Genomic DNA, 17807 nt, shown 5'->3' with positions numbered 1-17807 from the left:
TTCAATGCTCGGGCATTTAGATACTTACACTATCAAAAGATATTGGATAAAAAAAGATTAAGCTTTTTTATTACTATGATAAGGAGATAATGCAATGCTCAATATGACCGCTTTGGTGACGGAAGTCCCGCCTTTCAGTTAAAAGAAGCAATCATTAATCGATAAAGACTCGGCTCAAGTACATACTTTGGTGTTCTTCATCTCGGTCACTTCCTGCTGCAGTTTCCTCAGCTGTTTCTCGTACTGTGATTGGTTCTTCAGCAGGCGCGCATGCTCCTTCTGTGCTGACTGCAGTTTCTGCAGCTCCTTGTTCATTGAGTTCAATTTCCTCTCGTATTCTGATTTTATCTTCTTTGCCTTCTCCTCCGTACATGTTTCCACTGAGCCTGCAATGAAATTTGGACTTGAATAGTGCCTTCATTAAAAAGCATTTGCAGTTTAAGCTATTTCCAAACAGTACCACAAGAGGGCGGCACAGATAGAGATGAAAATGCTTCAATATGTCAATTTTAAATGCAGTTCCTTTTGTTTTTTGGTGTGTTTGACCACCAAGACATCAACAAATTCCAACATTAAATTATTGTTTGCCATGCAAGACCACTCAAGAAGACAAGATAGTGATGGGAGGGTGATGCAGAGGATTTGTACGCATTTTGTACCCATGTTTTGCAGTACACGGTCCCTCTCCAGCTGCGTGTCTCTGATTTTGCTCTGCAGCATCATGAGTTTCTGTTCGTATTGTTGTTTGAGCGTGTGCAGGCGTCTCTGACTGTTCTCAAGCTCATCTATCAGTCGCTGCTTGATGGCGATCTCACACGTGATGTTGGCCAGATCTGCCTGGAAGTCCTCTGTCAACAGACACACACGAAGGAGAGCACAGAATCAGTCGATAGATGGGTAGCGGTAAACGAATTAGTTAGCTTATCGAGTTTCTGAAAAAGTTTTACCTTTTTCCTCCAACTCAGAGTCTGACTCATCGGAGCTCTCCACCTCCATCTCATCCTCCTCTTCATCTCCATCTGCCTCCTCGACTTCATCATGATCACTTCCATCCTGCAACAGTTACACATACATAAGATTCAATCATTGTGAATCACTTACAAAGTCACGATTTTGATCTATGCCCCTACATGTATCAAGCTTCTGGACTCCACAGGTAAAAAGAATTAAAAATCTAATTGCTGTGTAGTGTACTGTCAATGGAAATAGTGTTTAAAAATGTCTGGCTTCAATACAGTTCCTAGGATCAGCATCATAGAGACAGAGTGCAGCACGTCATAACCTAAAAACCACGCCCACTGGGGGGGAAAACAATCCAACCGTCTCCATTGACTTTGTATTGCGAGAGGCTGCCTCCTTGTCATTTCTGGCTTATAACAAAAAACAGAATAATGCCGAAAAGCTGCTGTGTGACAATATGTACAGCTAACAAGCCAAATAACCCAGAAATAAGTTTTTATAATCTGTCGACCTCAAAAAAACAAGCATTTAAAGACACAAAAGTGGAAAACAGGCAACTTTTCATAGTACTCCTATTAGTAGAACTGCGTCCACTAGGGGGAAATGTAGTCGGTGATCCACCTTTTCTCCTTAAAGGTTGGGTTTTACTGCTCGACAGCTTATAAAAACTTATTTCTGGGTTCTTTGGCTTGTTAGCTGTACATATTGTCACACAGCAAGTTTTAAGCATTATTCGTTTTTTTGTTATAAGCCAGAAATGACAAGGAGACAGCCTCTCGCAATACAAAGTCAATGGAGACGGTTGGATTGTTTCCCCACCCGGTGGGGGTGTTTTTCAAATTTGCATAACTGCGCTCAGTCTCTGTACTGTCTATGACATAAGCCAGTTTCAGTTTCTTTATTTAACTACTAGACTTGACTTTTCCCAGTGAAGTTATTGAGGATTAACTTTTAAAGCTTATTTATTTTTTAGAGATGCACCGATATATTGGGCAATAATCAGTATCGGCTATAAAAGGAATTTTCCACACTATCGGCCAATAGTTTAAAAACAGCTGATAGTCATGGCTAATATAGAGAGAACAGTGTCAATCAAAATTTTGAGCTCTGTGTATAGAAATTGTGCAGAAACATCACTTGTTTAATGTTCAATATTAGTGGTCATTATATGAATAGGGCCCTATGAAATCGTTTTGTTTAATTCTTTCCCAAATTCTGTTTTACTTATTTTCAAATTCCATGTTTTCATTTTTCTGGATTCTGGTTTTAATGGTTAAATTCAATTTCCGTTATCAAAAAGCATATCTTATCAACTAAAAACATTGAACGAATACAATAAAAAAAACAATTTATTGAAAGTTTTATTTAAAATTACATATAGGCCGATGTATTTTACCTGTCACAGTAACCGCAATGTACTATAACCATGCTACTGACAAGCAACCAAATGTTTAGTTTTTTCTTTAAGTAAAAAGAGAAGGATCCGCACACCAAAAAGCTCCCTTTCATAAATTTATTTGGAGTGACGTTTCGGGTCTCTACAACCCTTCCTTGTAGAGACGAGAAACGTCACTCCAAATAAATTTATGAAAGGGAGCTTTTTGGTGTGCGGATCCTTCTCTTTTTACTTATTCATTGATTTGATCCTGCACCCGCATTTAACTTGGATGTGCGTGATTCTATCGTTTTGCCCTAGTTTTTTCTTTAAATCATAAGCTTTGACAAAACCTGCTTGCGCTCTGATGAGGCAACGCTTCTCATTGTTTGCAATGAATGATGAGAAACGAACATACTTTTCGTTACGTCCAACATTACACAAAAGGAAAATGTTTCCGCATATTTCTGTCATTTGCTGTTTAATGAAACAAAACAAAAAATAGCATTTGAAAATGAGATATAATGGGTTTTAAATGACTGAAAGCTAAATTTGCCGAATTCCATGACATTCTGCGTTATACATAAAATTCTATTTTTATGCTTGGATTCCATGATTCCATCAGCGTTTTCCACATTGTGGAAATTATAGGGCTCTACAGTATATGAATGAATAATATTAAGAAAATTTAGAATTTAGAAAATGCAATTTAATATAACCACCAAAAAATTTAATATCAGTGTCAGCGTGGGTTTACTCCAGGTACTCCGGTTTCCTCCCACAGGCCAAAAACATGCAAGTTAAAGGTGCAGTGTGTAATTTTTAAAAGGCTCTCTTTACAGAAATGCTTAATAATATACAAAACTATATTATCAGGGGTGTATATAGACCTTTTAATAATGAACCATTATTTTTTATTACCTTAGAATAGGACATTTTTATCTACATACACTGATTTTCCCCTTACTGGAAGTCGCCTTTTTGTGCCACCATGTTTCTACAGAAGCCCTTAACGGACAAACTTTTTTTACTCATTTGTCTTCGTCGATGACATGTTTTTCCGATGGCGGCTACTGTAGCTTCTCTATGCGTTTCAAAGGCGAGGGAAGAGCAGTGGAGTGAACTTTTGGTTGCAATTCGCAACCTCACCACTAGATTCCGCAAAAATTTACACACTGCACCTTTAAGCAAATTGGAGATGCTAAATTCTCCCTCCCCCAACCTGTGTCTGGATTAACTTGTCTGAATCAACTTGTGTATGGATTAACCAGTTCTTGCCATGAATATAGCTGTACAGTAGATGGTGGTTTGGCGTAAAGCATAATAAAGAAAGAAAGAAAGAAATATCGGTGTATCTCTACTATTTTTACTCACAGTTCACATTCAACTGCTCAACTATTTAACTCTGATGCTCTTAGGTAATCCCTAATAACGGCCGATGAAAAACTCCAAAATTATACTTGACTGCAATTTACGCTCCTGACAAACTGAATCATCAAGCTATCTTTATTTTTTTGCTAGCCATGAAGCAATGTTACAACAATTTTGTCTTTGTACAAAGGACACTAGATAAAACATACCGCCTCTGGCTCCTCATTGGCTCTCTCGGAGGGCTCCTTGTCCTGCTCATTATCTGGCCCCTCCTCCTTAACGACACTGTATCATGACATCATGAGAAACATGATTAAAACCAAAGACCACCAACTTAAGAATGATTCATAGAAAGAAGGACCCTCAGCCCAAAGATTTGGTTAAAGACCTTACAAAATAAAGTTGTCAACTTCTTTTCTGTCATGGTGAAGTTATAGCAAAACATAATCCACCCAAGATTGAGTATTCTGTGATTACATTTAGTTCGCTATAGATCAAATGGTAACACTTTAGATTAAGATTCTATTTGTTAACATTAGTTATCATGCACAATATACAAACAATGAACAATGTTATTTGTAATAAATATAATTAATAACATTAATAAAAAGCTGTAAATGTGTTGCTTATTGTTAGTTAATGTAAGCAAATTCATTAACTAATAGTTAGAAGAACCCTGCAGTAAAGTGTTACTAATCAATTCTTGATTAAATCATTTATGTGAATCAATTGAGCTTTTATACCGTAAAACGAAAGCCTGCTCAGTTTCATTATTGTTCAAACATGAATTTCATTGATGAGAAAAGATTCATTCACAGCACAGTTGAAAAAAATGATGAAAAATCCTTAAGATTTGAATCTGAAGTGTATGGAGTTGTATTAGAGAAAGATGAAAATGAACAATGGATGGGATTTTCCATGACATTCTAACTACGATTAGTGGAATAACAGCATTAGCTAGCTACATATCCCAACCTGACAAGCTCAAGATCCTCGTGAGTGACTTCATCCATCTGCTGGAGTCTTCAGGAGTGATTGAGGGGTGAGGTGAAAGTGAGAAAAACAGAACCACAAATGACGGCAGAACCGAACACGTGAGACACAAGCTAAACTTGATCTTTTTCTTGCTCTTTTGAAATAAATACTAGCACTTTGTATTGTGGTGCACACATACTATGAGGCTGTTTTCACATTTGGTTTAATAGTCCAATTTGAACCTGAGTGACATTACATCCTCTTCTCTGCCACTACGGGACATTTCATTGTAATATTTGGGTACAACCGAAAGTAGTTTGCATTATCACCGGGAATGCATTTGTAAAGTGACTTACAATGCATTCAAGTTAGTTTTTTCCTACTAAGCTGCAGGATAATTAGCAGTGATGTTTACTAATGAGATAGGAAGCTGTACTATTATTGAAGCTTTTTTAGTGGCCAACAAAACAGTTGCATGCAATGGATTGACTGCAAGAGATGCAAAAATCTCCAATGCAAATTTGATATCACCGATAATGGTTTTCTTCCACTATTTCAGACTTTATTGATGAATACGAAAAACGCATACGACAATTTCAAACTTACGGAGCCCCTAAGGGGACATGGAGAAAAAATTAAAGAAAGTTTAGTTTCGCGTGCGTGCGTGCGTGAAACCATCTTGTGCGCACGTGAAAGTGAAAGTTTCATGTGTGCACGCAATAGTTTCACGTGCGCACGCAAAACTAAACTTGTAAAAAAAATTCTGCACATGAAAGTTTCACGTGAGCACATGAAACTAAACTTTAGATTTTTACTCCGATGTCACCTAAGGGGCTCGGTGCAAACTTCAGTGTGCAAAGAACTTAAAGGAACAGTATGTAGGATTGTGGTCAAAACTGGTACTGCAATCACAAAACTTGTGGCTAAAACTGGTACTGCAATCTCACAACTGGTGGCCAATAGACAAAATGACAACATAAACATCAGTTGAGGGCTGCAACTCCACTTTTTAAATGACAATATCCTGGCCGGACCACAGTTGTCAGTGATATAAGTATTTGAAATAAAAATGATTTCTTAGGGCCAGATTTACTAAACAGGGCAAATTAGCGCATGAGCGCAATTCCAAAAATGCGCTGATGGGAGTGGTGATATCTGCGGGTTATTTACTAAAAAAGCGCTTTTTAAATAACACAGGCGCAACAGCTGATTTCCATAATGACCAACCAATCTACTAAGAGCAGCGCAAATTAGCGCATGGTTGCAAATAAGCAGAGATGATGCTCCTGCAGGTGCATGTGATATACAGGCCGATAAATAAAGGCAGAGAGACGCGTGAACTTATCTGGTAAAATGATCCTGGAAATCCTCTCCCTTCTACCTTGCAGTCTCTGATTTCTGCGATGTCTCCTCCTAGCAACAACAATTGCAGCCATTTTGAGCGCAAAATGATTTAAGACATGCTTTTTTTCGGCGTTAAATAGTCGCGCAAATGCCATACATAACACATGCGCAAACATTAGTAAATCGCGTTGCGTGAATCATTTAAATAGTCTCCTCCCAAAATGTTTGCGTCTGAAAGGGAAACTCCTAGAAATGCATATGCAATCAGGTCAGTCGCAAAAAGAACTAGACCACACCTTTTCAGCGCTAATGATCCACTGCGCGTCTTTAGTAAATTCCGACATCGCTATTTACCGCCAAAATGATGGTTTACGCTGGCGCAAGCGCTTAGTAAATCTGGCCCTTAATGTCTACTGACATATCAGAGCCATTTTATGATTAATTGAAATACATTTCTTACATACTGTTCCTTTAACAGTTATGTTCTATCCAGCACACCAAATCATTTATTGAACATCTGGAAATCTGTATGGTTATGACATCACAACCATGAGGATTACTAATAATTAACTAATCATTTCTAATTATGAGCAAGTAAAATATGACTGATTTAAGTTCAAGAAATCCTGACGAACATTATAAGTAAAAGATAATGCTACAAAAGTATAGAATATGACATGTTTATATTTGCATATCTGATGTAATGTAAAAAAGTCAGAAGGATATAGTAACCCATGGACATTTTCAAATGTTTTCTCTTGGGAACGACTCAACACAATGATTATCTGGGCATGGAAATGTCACTGTATATTCAAGCCATACAGCTGAGCCCAGAACAATCCCTAACACACCCATTTTTGTACAGGAAGAAAGACATTTAAGATGTTACGTCAACTTCTAAGCATTAATGTCAGTAGCTTACCTCTTCTTTTTCTTTTTCTCCTTTTTCTTCAGTTTTTCTAGGTCTTTCTTTGCGATTTCAATGATATCCGTGGCCTCTTTCTCGGGTGCAAGAGTGGCGTGGGAGAGGGCAGATCCGGCGTAGAACGGAGAGCGTGTGGAGGCGCGGGACAAGTTCTTCCTTAAGTTTTCATTCACAGCTTCACTCTCCAAAAGCTTTGCTCTAAAAACACACCACATACACACATTATACAAAAACAAGATAGTAGTAGGGACACTAGTCATTTTTAAAACATCCCAGCTACTTTTATAATACTGAAAAAATAATATTACTTTTTCAATCAGTAGCAGAGTAGTGTATCAAAACGGTAAATTGCTGTTTTTTACACCACAGTGTTATGCTGTGTTTACACCAGCCGCGGTAGAGACGACAAAAACACGCTCTTTGCGCGTAGTTGGACGCTTGAACATTTGAGTTCACTTGCTTCATTCGCACGTGAAAGCTGCGTGTGAAATTCTAGTCATTTGAGAAATTCACGTGAAAATTCATGTCATGGGACTCCGCTGAGACTCCGCTCGGCTCCTGTAATCATGTCACTTCCACAGCAAGGTAGTGACGCACCGTACTTACCACGTGTACTAGGCCGCAGGTGTAATCGCGTCTTTGCATTGATTTAACATATAAATCACCCGTGCTTGCCACCTCTACTGCTGCTGGTGTAAACGCAGCATTACAGGCATTAAGCACGAGTGATTTCAATGTTAAGTCAATGTGAAGACGCGTTGATGCGCGTCTGGAGGTTTCATGGCACGAACGAGGCGTTAAGTACGGTAGATGCGATTCCGCTTCATTTGCGCGTCTAGTTTGCGCGAATGGTGTGAATTGAACGTTGCTGCGACATTAATTACAAAAAGCGAGAGGAGTCGCACAAGCCCCTCCCATGACGCCAATTTCCGCGTAATTGTCTCAATGACTAGAATTTCACGCACGGCTTTCAAGAGGCAGCAAACTAGGCGCGGTAGACGCGATTTTGACTTCTCAAACGCGGCTGGTGTAAACCCACAGTAACAGAGTAACTTTTATGCAGGGTTCACACCAGACACGATAGAGGCGGCAAGCACAAATGATTTACATGTTAAATCAATGCAAAGATGCGATTAGGCATCCTGCGGCGCGCTAGACGTGGCGCGGATGACGCGTTCCGTGCAAAATGAGTGTAGCCAGGGGAAACGTGCAAGTTGAAAAATCTGAACTTTAGCCGATTTTCGCGCCGAGTTAACCAATCAGGACCTTGCTGTAGTAGTGACGTGATTACAGGAAATGAGCGGAGTATCAGCGGAGTCGCAGAAGCCCCTCCCTTGAGGGCGAATTTCCGCGTGAATGTCTCGAATGACTAGAATTTCACGCGCGAATGAAGTGAGTAAGCTCAAATGTTCAAACATCCAACTATGGATGTTTTTGCCGCCTTTACTGTGGCTGGTGTGAATGCACCATTAGAGGTCTTCACGGGTCACATGACATCGTTTGGCTGGCAGTAGGTCATTTTTTGTTGAGCCAAACCTGTCGATCAATTTTGAATGCACACTTAGCGGTTACCTTGGTGTTGTCGTCAGATAACAAATGAAAATAAATGGGGCAGTGGGCCAAATTGGTTGCAAGGCTTAAAACTCCATATATTTAGGCTATTTCATGTCTCTATTATATTGCTTGTACTTACTGTGTACGTTTGAGCGTATGTTTTGTTGTATGCTCATATCCTTCACTTTGCGCCAAAATAATTATCCTAACTTAATGCGACGTGATAAAAGTTATATTTTCCACGTTAATCAGAATTTTTGTTGTAACCACCCGCAACGTTTCTATTACTGTGACGTCCCGTCTGACAGCCCCGCCTATCCTGAGATCTTATTCAATGAAAGTTCTACTCATTATAAATATATAAATTATCTAACATGGATGAAGAGAGACTGATTATAAATGTTTAAAAGCAGAAATATATAAAAATCCCTCAAGTTGCACATAGAAAGCCATAAAAAGCGGAGGGATGAGGCTGGGTATGTGTATGTGCTGACTGCAGTACGATAGAGCAAGAAACAGAACAAACGCAAACAGAGCAAAACTTTTCTGATTGGTTGTTTTGGATCGGGCAACACCCCTATCCGCGTTCAGTATGGACAGACAAATTGCCAATCACTGGAATCATATTGCATCGCGTCTTAGTTAGGGTTTTACGGTACATACATTACATTACTGACTATTATACGATTTGAAAGTTATTGAATTAAAAAGCTCTAAAGCAGTTACCTAGTTTTTGTTAGTCTACCTACAGTACCTACTTTCATTTTTGAGTTGCTTTCCATGCATTACCTGAGCTCCTCGATCTCTTTGATGTAATTGTGGATCATATTTCCGATCTCTTCACTGCCTTCACCTGCGGAAAAGTTCAGCACAGTCATATAAAGACACTACTGTAGGTATGTAAAATAAGTAGAGTTATTGTTCAGCTGAAGGAAATAATCCTTCTTTTGGAGATCAGATGAACCTCCTGGGTAATAGAGGTCCTGGATTATCTTCTAGTCATGTGATTGTAACCTGGTCAATCCTCGTATTCTTTGCGTGTACCTGCTTTGGCGAGGGTCTGGTTAGCCTGGTCGCTCAGGAGTTGAGTGAGTCTGGCTCGCTGGGCATCGATGGTTTCCTGCATGGCTTTTACTCGCACACGCAGATTGTTGTTTTCCGTCTGCAGCATTGAGTTCTCATGAACAACGTCATTTATGCTTTCTAATCCATCCTGGCCCACCATACGCTTCCCCTGTTTTTAAAGAGAAATATCTAAAATTTGAACACCTTAACTTACGTATTGTTCTGTACATTTTGTTTGGCACAATGTGCATGGAAACAATGGAAAGTTATTGTTAAGAATCACAGTTCTTGTTCACTCCTTTACATTTGACGCAACAAAATCTTATTTCTACCGTCTTGTACTCCATGAGCTCCATCTGTAGCCGGGCGATCTCTGTTCTCAGAGCGCTGATCTGCTGGCTGGCCCGGTCCTGGTTCACCATCACTTTGTTTTTTATGTTGCGAGCACGATTAGCATATTTCAGCGTGTTCAGGGTCTCCATGAAGTCTCTGTCTGATGGGCTGATGCAGGCAATCATCACTGTCTGACTGTAGGTCATAAGAGATAGGAAAGGTTTGAAAAGCCTGCAGAAATATTGGCAAAAAAATGTATTAAATGTAAGAAAGAATTTGCAGGTGCAGACCTGTTTCCTCCCAGGGAGTCTTGGAGCAGGCGGGTGAGTTTGGAGTCACGGTAAGGCACGTGTGTGGAACGTTTGCTTCTGTCACCCAAGGCGCTGATCACGTTGCCCAGAGCTAACTTTAGCACCACAAAACAAAGTCAGTATTATTAGACATTAATGGCAATACTTGTCAAAAACATCTTACATCAATGAGTTTGCTTTATTAAAAACCACCAGGTGGCAGTCTCACTAGCCTCAGGTGCACATGTCTGTAAAGTCCATGCTAACATTAGGAGATTAGGAGCATCAAAATTTGATTCAACAAGTAATTTCATTTTAATCTTTCACATGACACTAGTCAATATTAAAGGGACACTCCACTTTTTTTTAAATAGGCTCATGTTTCAGCTCTCCTAGAGTTAAACTTTAGATTTTTACCGTTTTGGAATCCATTCAGCTGATCTCCGGGTCTGGCGCTAGCACTTTTAGCATAGCTTAGCATAATCCATTGAATCTGATTAGACCATTAGCATCGCACTCAAAAGAGTTTCAATATTTTTCCTATTTAAAACTTGACTCTTCTCTACTTATATCATGTACTAAGACCGACGGAAAATTTAAAGTTGCGATTTTCTAGGCAGATTATAGTCCCCTTAGTATATTTCAATACCAGGGGATTCTTTTCGGGCACTGCGTAATATCATTGCACCTCCTGCAGCCATGTTACAGCAGAGTCCTTGATTATTACACCAGAATGAGAGTATAGTCCTTGCCATATCTGCCTAGAAAATTACTACTTTTAATTTCTGTCGGTCTTAGTACACGATGTAACTACAGAAGAGTCAAGTTTAAATATCGAAACTCTTTGGTATTTTTTCAGTGTGATGCTATTGGTCTAATCAGATTCAATGGATTGTGCTAAGCTATGCTAAAAGTGGAACCGCCAGACCCGGAGATCAGCTGAATGTATTCCAAAACTGTAAGAATCTAACTCTAGGGGAGCTGGAAAATGAGCATATCCCTTTAAAGACAAATATGTTGAATTTTTTTGCACCTGTTTTATTAATTGTTCATGATTCATAAGCATTGTCAATGCAAAGGTCATGGGTTCAATCCCCGGAGCAATACACATTTCAGCAAGCAATAGCCACCATTTCACCATCCAGATGTAGGTTAAATACAGACCTCATATAGACCAGCTAGAAGTAATCCACTTCTATCCAACATAACCTTGAGAGATGTATGATATTTCACCATGTAAAATCAACAGTGAGTACAAGGTGATTAGTTTCATTTATGTATTTATTTAATTTATATTTGGCTTTAGTTAGACAACATGTATTAAAGGTGACATAGAATGATTGAACAGAGTATTTATCCTTGTTCTGTGATGTGACATGTAGACAACAATTTTTTTGTTTGGGTCTGTAATGCCTTAGAAGCTTCCTAAAAACCTCTCTCAGATAGCTCTATAAGAGTGGGGGATTTTAAACAAGTGGTTTTGCACCTATTTGGCTCCCTCTACTGTCTTAACTTGCAAACTCATTACTGTTTGGCTGACTTTGCTGCCACTCAAAAAATGTAGCCAATTATTTTAAAGTGGAGGGGCAGTGAGATGCCTGTGACGTCATAAGCATCAGTTTTTCAGATTGGGCTGTTTTCTGGCTGACATTTCTAAAAGAGGAATTTCTATGAGACTGAGATGTTTAGCACTTTTTGTATGTTTGTGAACGTGGGTAGACTACCATTATTCAACAAAGACAAGGTAAAAATGGATTTTCATTCTCTGTCCCCTTTAAATTTTTGTTTTAGCCTAGACCTCTGGCCTGTGTTTGGAGCAAAATAGCTGGCTAAGACACTGGTAAAATGTTTAGCCCATATGCGATGAAAGCGTCTGCCATAAATGTACATGCACCCTTATAAAAAATGTCTACTCTTACCAGTCCACAATTGATTGAGATGCCCTCTTTGGCCCTGTCCCCTGTGGCCCCTGTTCTCTTTAGCCGTTCAGAGCCGGCTAAATCAACGAAGTGAAACTTAGCCGTGAGCGTTTCAAACTCATTCATGTCTGAGGATCCGTTCACCAACCTGTTGTCTGTCTCTGCGTCCTACAAAATGATGAACGTAGTTAACTAACATCAATGGTACAACAGACATAACTTCATCATTAGCCACTTTTGGTTGTGAAATAAACAATGCAATGGGAACGTGAGTAATGCTTGCTCATGCAAAAGCATAAATTAGTATGGCAGAGTCCATAATATACTAGTGTGGATAATTACTATAATGAAAATAATGATGACATAATTACATAATGATAACGTGTAAGCTTTCTAATGTTTTCCAAATTGCTTTGGAGAAAGCCTTTCACAGCTCTGTGTCAGTGTGATCAGTATTAAACAGCAAGGAGTAAGTTTTCCATGGGAAATTTGCCGGCCGAGTGGCGTCACCTACATTGTCTGAGGCACAGACGCGAACTTGGCACAGATGGATGGTGAAGATGGCATGTGAGCGTGAGCTCTGAACGTTCATCTGAGTGCTGGCAGTGGTGCGGGAGAGAGCACCAAGTCTGAGACACTGCATCATCTGCAAAAGACGGAGAGGTAAATACTTGATGTAATACACAATTCTTGACTGGAGCCTGAGACCCTTCATCTCTCATGGGTATATTGATATTAACTTTTAAACACCTAATAAACAACTAAAATATTTAAAATAGTTTATTGACAAAACTATTCAAATAAAGAATGCCCTACTTTATTAAATAAACAAAAAACTTTTCAAAATAAAATGTAAAAATATGTTTAACTTGTATATCTACAGTTAGGAAGATTCTGGTCATTTAAACTGTTATTATTAGTGCAATTATTACATAATAAATAATTTAATTACTACTATTTTACTACTACAGTGGCAAAATTGTAGTTGCCAGATATAATGTATGCTTTTTGAAAAATAAATGCATTAAATAACTGCTTTCATAAAGTGTTCTGTCATTTTTTTATTTATAAATGTTTTATTAAACATAAAATAATTTTAAAAAATATATGTTTTTTTTATGCAAATGCATATGTGGGGTTTCATGCAAACATGTCCATTAGCCCTACAGAATAACTAAACCAACCTCTGCTTCGGAGCTAACGGTTCGTGTGGTGACTCCCACAGTGTAAATCCCTCCATTGGCATCCTCATGGATCTTAATGTTGGACCTCTGCTTCCGGGCCTCCATATCTCGAGTGGAATCAAACAGATCCAGCACGTCTTCATTGTACAACTACGAAACAAAACGCCACACCTTAGACAGCTAAAAACATGCAGGTGTTGATGTAATTAATAAGCCATGTAGAGGCTTGTGTGTGAAAATCTCCAATCCCTTCCAAAGTTAAGACAAGTGTGTGGTATCTGTGGCACGCTGTCGACACCACTATCTGCATTGCCAAGGTATAAATTTAAACCTCAGTGCTGATAATGAAGAGATAACTCAGCATCTTGACTTCCATTACGGTCGAAAATACCACAACTGTCACTCATCAACAATCGCATGGTTCTGGAATACTAAAGGTAGTTTTCTGAGCTCAGATTAAACAAAAATAACTTGGGTTGTTTTCACACTGTGTTTCACCTCTAAGAATTGAGCGTTGATCTTAAATTCAGGTACAGGACGTCCCAGCTCTGCTGCGGCCTGCTTGCGCTCCTCTATGCCCCTGAAGAGGTGGCTGACTGCTCGCGGGATGATTCCCAACTCTTCATCGCCGATGTTCACATCAAAACCTGTTCCCATGGTGTATGTCTTCCCCGAACCAGTCTGGAATGATAAAGGATCTCAGGTGAAGTTCTTTAAGTCTGTCATTTCTTCTCCAAATACACTCTTAGAAAAAAGGCATAAACTCTTAAAAAGGTCCCAATATGTAACATTCTGGAACAAATATGTACCTTTCAGGTACAAGTATGTCCCTCTTAGGTACCAATATGCACCTTTTAGGTACTTTATGAAAAGGTACCGCCTCAGTGACAACTTTTGTACCTGAGTATAAAACCCAAATTAGGCTTTTAAAAAATAATCCCCATCCATATTATTTTTTGGGAATTAGTCATCAAACAACAACACAATAAAAAGGTCAACCAAAGCCCAACCAAATATTAGTTCAGCTAAATGATTCATTATCCACCCCACATTAAACTAGGTTTACTAGTTTTACAATGTACAATTATCCATCTCTTTCATTCATACTTCTTCTGTTCTCTACATAATTCTACTACAGTGTTATTCAATAGTCATGACACCAGCCTGTACAAGCCTTTAAACTGTTTTATCAAATTATTTAATAACAAATTAAATGTTTATATGCTTGTAATATGAGCATATATAAGCACACATTCACCATAGACCAGGCTTAAAAACTCAATTTCATATATGTAATATGGGTCCTTGCTTTCTCTCTTTATCCACCCATGAGTCCATGGCCTGCTGAAAAACTCTTATGTAGATGTTTCTCAATGCTCATTCTTTCAAAAAAAATGTTTTTACTTGCATCACCCACCAGGCAAAAGTTCACTTTGCATATTGGAAAAACTTATGAACCTCTAACAAAAAGTAAGAGGAAGAGTAGCAGCCATTCTTGCATCAAATAACTAAAATTATTGGATAAAATATACCAGACAGATTTTTTTTAATGTAAATATATTTTTTACTTTTACCTAATATATAGATAAATATATATATATATATATATATATATATATATATATATATATATATATATATATATATATATATATATATATATATAAACACATGTATTTTTGTATAGCAATAATTTTCATAAATTGTAACATTTCAAGTATTCACAACATATAGCCAGTCATCTGCTAATGACTAAAATTGTACTTTATGATTTCTTTTTTAATATTTTAAAGATATATAGGCTAAACCGCCTTTCCATTGTACAGTGCATTCGGACAGGACTGTCGGAGTGCGCCCCCTAGTGGCAGTGGTAATAAAATTTCAGTTTAATCGTAAATCCATGTCAACAAGGGAAATAAGCTCATTCCAGCGCAAGAGCCTTTAATCTATAAATGTATTTAATAATTTACTTATCAGTAATCAATCGTTTTTAAAGGATTCAAGTGTTACTGATAAAATTAAACAAAAAAGGATTCACCTTGCATACAGTGTTTTGATTGGAACGCACTGTAATACATCCCTTTCGGTCAGCGATCACGTGCCGTTGCAGTTGCACAAGTTTATTTTTTGATGCATCCAAGGCTCAGATCCGAAAATTATGCACCCACAGATGGTTGGCACGCACACAGCCCCTTTCCGACTCTCCTTCTGGTTTATCAGCCGTCATTTGTCATTAAAGGCAGCTTTAAAGTAACCACGCTGATTTTAAATCAGACAAATATGATTTGAGGGCCGTATTTGGCCCATGGGCCGCACCAGTTGACTAGCCCTGATGTACGATATGTGAAAAATAATGTGTTTTTTTAACTATAAACCACACAAACACATTGCATAAACCAAATACACCAAATAATGTTCTTTTTAGCAACGTTATAGAGGCTCTTTAAAATTTAACCCAATTTTATATGTATAGCACTTTTTACAATGGACTTGTTACAAAGCGCTTTTATGGAAATGTTAATATGTCTTGTCGAAAATTTTTTGTAAAAGTTTTTAAAATACTGTCTTTAGGTATTTCAAAGACAAGATCCAGAAGAAAAGTCTCCACAGTCTTGCAGAGAACCTAAATGTAGATAATGCAGAGACATTTTCTCTTAGCATGGGTAGCACAGGGGGTGGCCACAGACAAAAGGAGTTTGGGGTCCTTGTTACTATAGACACAGAGTGGAATGACACACAGAGGTCTGTCCACACGTCACTGGATAAAGAGACGCTGACAGGAGCCCTAAACAAGAGCAGGAGAATTAACAAAGCCAAAGAAATCTGGGTTTCTCATAAAGGAGAGATTTTAAACATGATTCGATAAAAAGTGTATGATGTTTTACACAAACTGGGGAAAAATGTATTGAGGGGATTGGCTCTCTTTAGTAATCTATTAGTCTGATATGAAAAAAATCCTGTCAGAACATGTCTGTCGTTCAGGTTTTGACAGACGCTTCACAGCTTGTTTGCTTTACTTGATGTGTAACACGCTCCACAATGGCACAGCTAATGCAACTTAACCTTGTGTAACATGCGGGGAACGGTAAAATAAACACTATCAACAGAGTTCCAGGCATTATAAAAAAAACCTTTAGATTGAATAATTATTCGGCTTGCCAAAAGTATCACATCAGTTTTTGAAATGAAGTAGATGTTCTTTCAAAGAGTCAGGGAATGAAAAACAGGCTTATTCTTGTTCATTGAAATCAAAGAATTTGATGTATTATGTACTTAAAACACCATTTATTTAACGCTATACAACAATAGAAACCACAACATCCAGCCTGATCCCACAGGAATTATTGTGCATATTCCCAGTTGGCTAATTTATATGAATTCGTACGAAGTGAATCATTCGATTATCATTAAAAAAACAATAATGAAACCCCACCCGTAACCCCAACATCACAGGAGCGAAAGGAAACTCAAAAATGTACAATGTGATCGAACGAATACAAATTCAAAATACAAAAATTGACTTCCTTCGCTGGTTGAGCCATATTAAGCATAGCGTTTCCACCATTCATAGTAATAGCACTGCAATGTCTTGTTGATATCCACAGTATAGTCTTGGTTCTTACCTGTCCATATGCAAAAATAGTGGCATTATATCCTTCAAAGCATCCTTCGATAAGTTTCTCAGTGCAGCTGCTGTAGATGACATCTTGCTGCGAGTCCATGTCTAAAACATAATCAAATGTGAAGGCTTTGTCCTTTCCCAGCAGCACCTGGGGTTCCCCAGGAGTCACAAAGGTGCAGATGTGGCATCCCTCTATCTTTTCCTTTGCCAACTGTGGACGAACCCTGAAAAATAGAGAGGATTTAAATGAACACACATTTAACCTGTTTAAATCTAGTACTGCTAGATCACATAGGTAAGTTACACTGTAAAAACAGACATTTGGATCTACTTAAACAAATTACTTAAATTGGTAATGCTCCCCAAAATTGAGTTTTGTCAACTTAAATTTTACATTTAAAGTGAATCAATTTAGAGGTGAAAAACTTTTTTAAATTACTTAAATTGGAAACACCGAAAATTTTTTAGCTTGTTCAACTTAAATTTTTATTTAAAATATTTTAATCTTTAATCCAACTTTCACATTTTACAGTGTATTTATTTGCCTTAAATCCGCATTTTAAATAAAGGATCCATCATGCAACCAATAAAAATGTTTAAAGGGAACATTTCACGAAATTCAGACTTTTTCTAAATGCTATAATTAGGTCCCAGTGCTTCTATCAACCTAGAAAATGTGTAAAAGATCAACCCAGTAACTTAGTCTTTGCAGGCATGTGAAAAAATAGCTAATTGAAATTTGGCTCCCCTTGTGATGTCAGAAGGGGATAATACCACCACTAAATCTGCACTATTCGACCACAACACTGCCATTTAGTGCAGAGATCAGCTCATTTGCATGTTAAATGACACACCCCAAATGGCACATTTTTGCTCACACCTACAAAGTG

At 38.1% G+C, this 17807-nt stretch overlaps 1 protein-coding gene across 3 annotated transcripts in view; it reads right to left on the bottom strand.

Moving 5' to 3' along the window:
* The window catches only part of LOC135760684 (kinesin-like protein KIF21A), a 77137-nt gene that overhangs the window by 19735 nt on the left and 39595 nt on the right, over positions 1-17807 (bottom strand). For 2 of the 3 annotated variants that reach the window (XM_065274779.2, XM_065274780.2), the window contains exons 2-16: positions 16919-17141; positions 13794-13976; positions 13296-13445; positions 12626-12757; positions 12112-12279; positions 10193-10308; positions 9902-10097; positions 9549-9738; positions 9294-9357; positions 6948-7148; positions 4682-4729; positions 3916-3991; positions 948-1053; positions 660-848; positions 187-386 (exon numbers count right to left, since the gene is read on the bottom strand). In XM_065274779.2, coding sequence (XP_065130851.1) covers positions 187-386; positions 660-848; positions 948-1053; positions 3916-3991; positions 4682-4729; positions 6948-7148; positions 9294-9357; positions 9549-9738; positions 9902-10097; positions 10193-10308; positions 12112-12279; positions 12626-12757; positions 13296-13445; positions 13794-13976; positions 16919-17141 — 2242 coding nt within the window. The remainder of the gene's footprint in view (positions 1-186; positions 387-659; positions 849-947; positions 1054-3915; positions 3992-4681; positions 4730-6947; positions 7149-9293; positions 9358-9548; positions 9739-9901; positions 10098-10192; positions 10309-12111; positions 12280-12625; positions 12758-13295; positions 13446-13793; positions 13977-16918; positions 17142-17807) is intronic. The other variant, XM_065274781.2, reaches the window with a different exon arrangement.

Source organism: Paramisgurnus dabryanus, chromosome 1, assembly GCF_030506205.2.
Source record: "Paramisgurnus dabryanus chromosome 1, PD_genome_1.1, whole genome shotgun sequence".
NCBI classification, from domain to species: Eukaryota; Metazoa; Chordata; class Actinopteri; order Cypriniformes; family Cobitidae; genus Paramisgurnus; species Paramisgurnus dabryanus.
The sequence above is the reverse complement of the archived record's forward strand: the minus strand, read 5'-3'. Positions and strand labels throughout refer to the sequence as shown.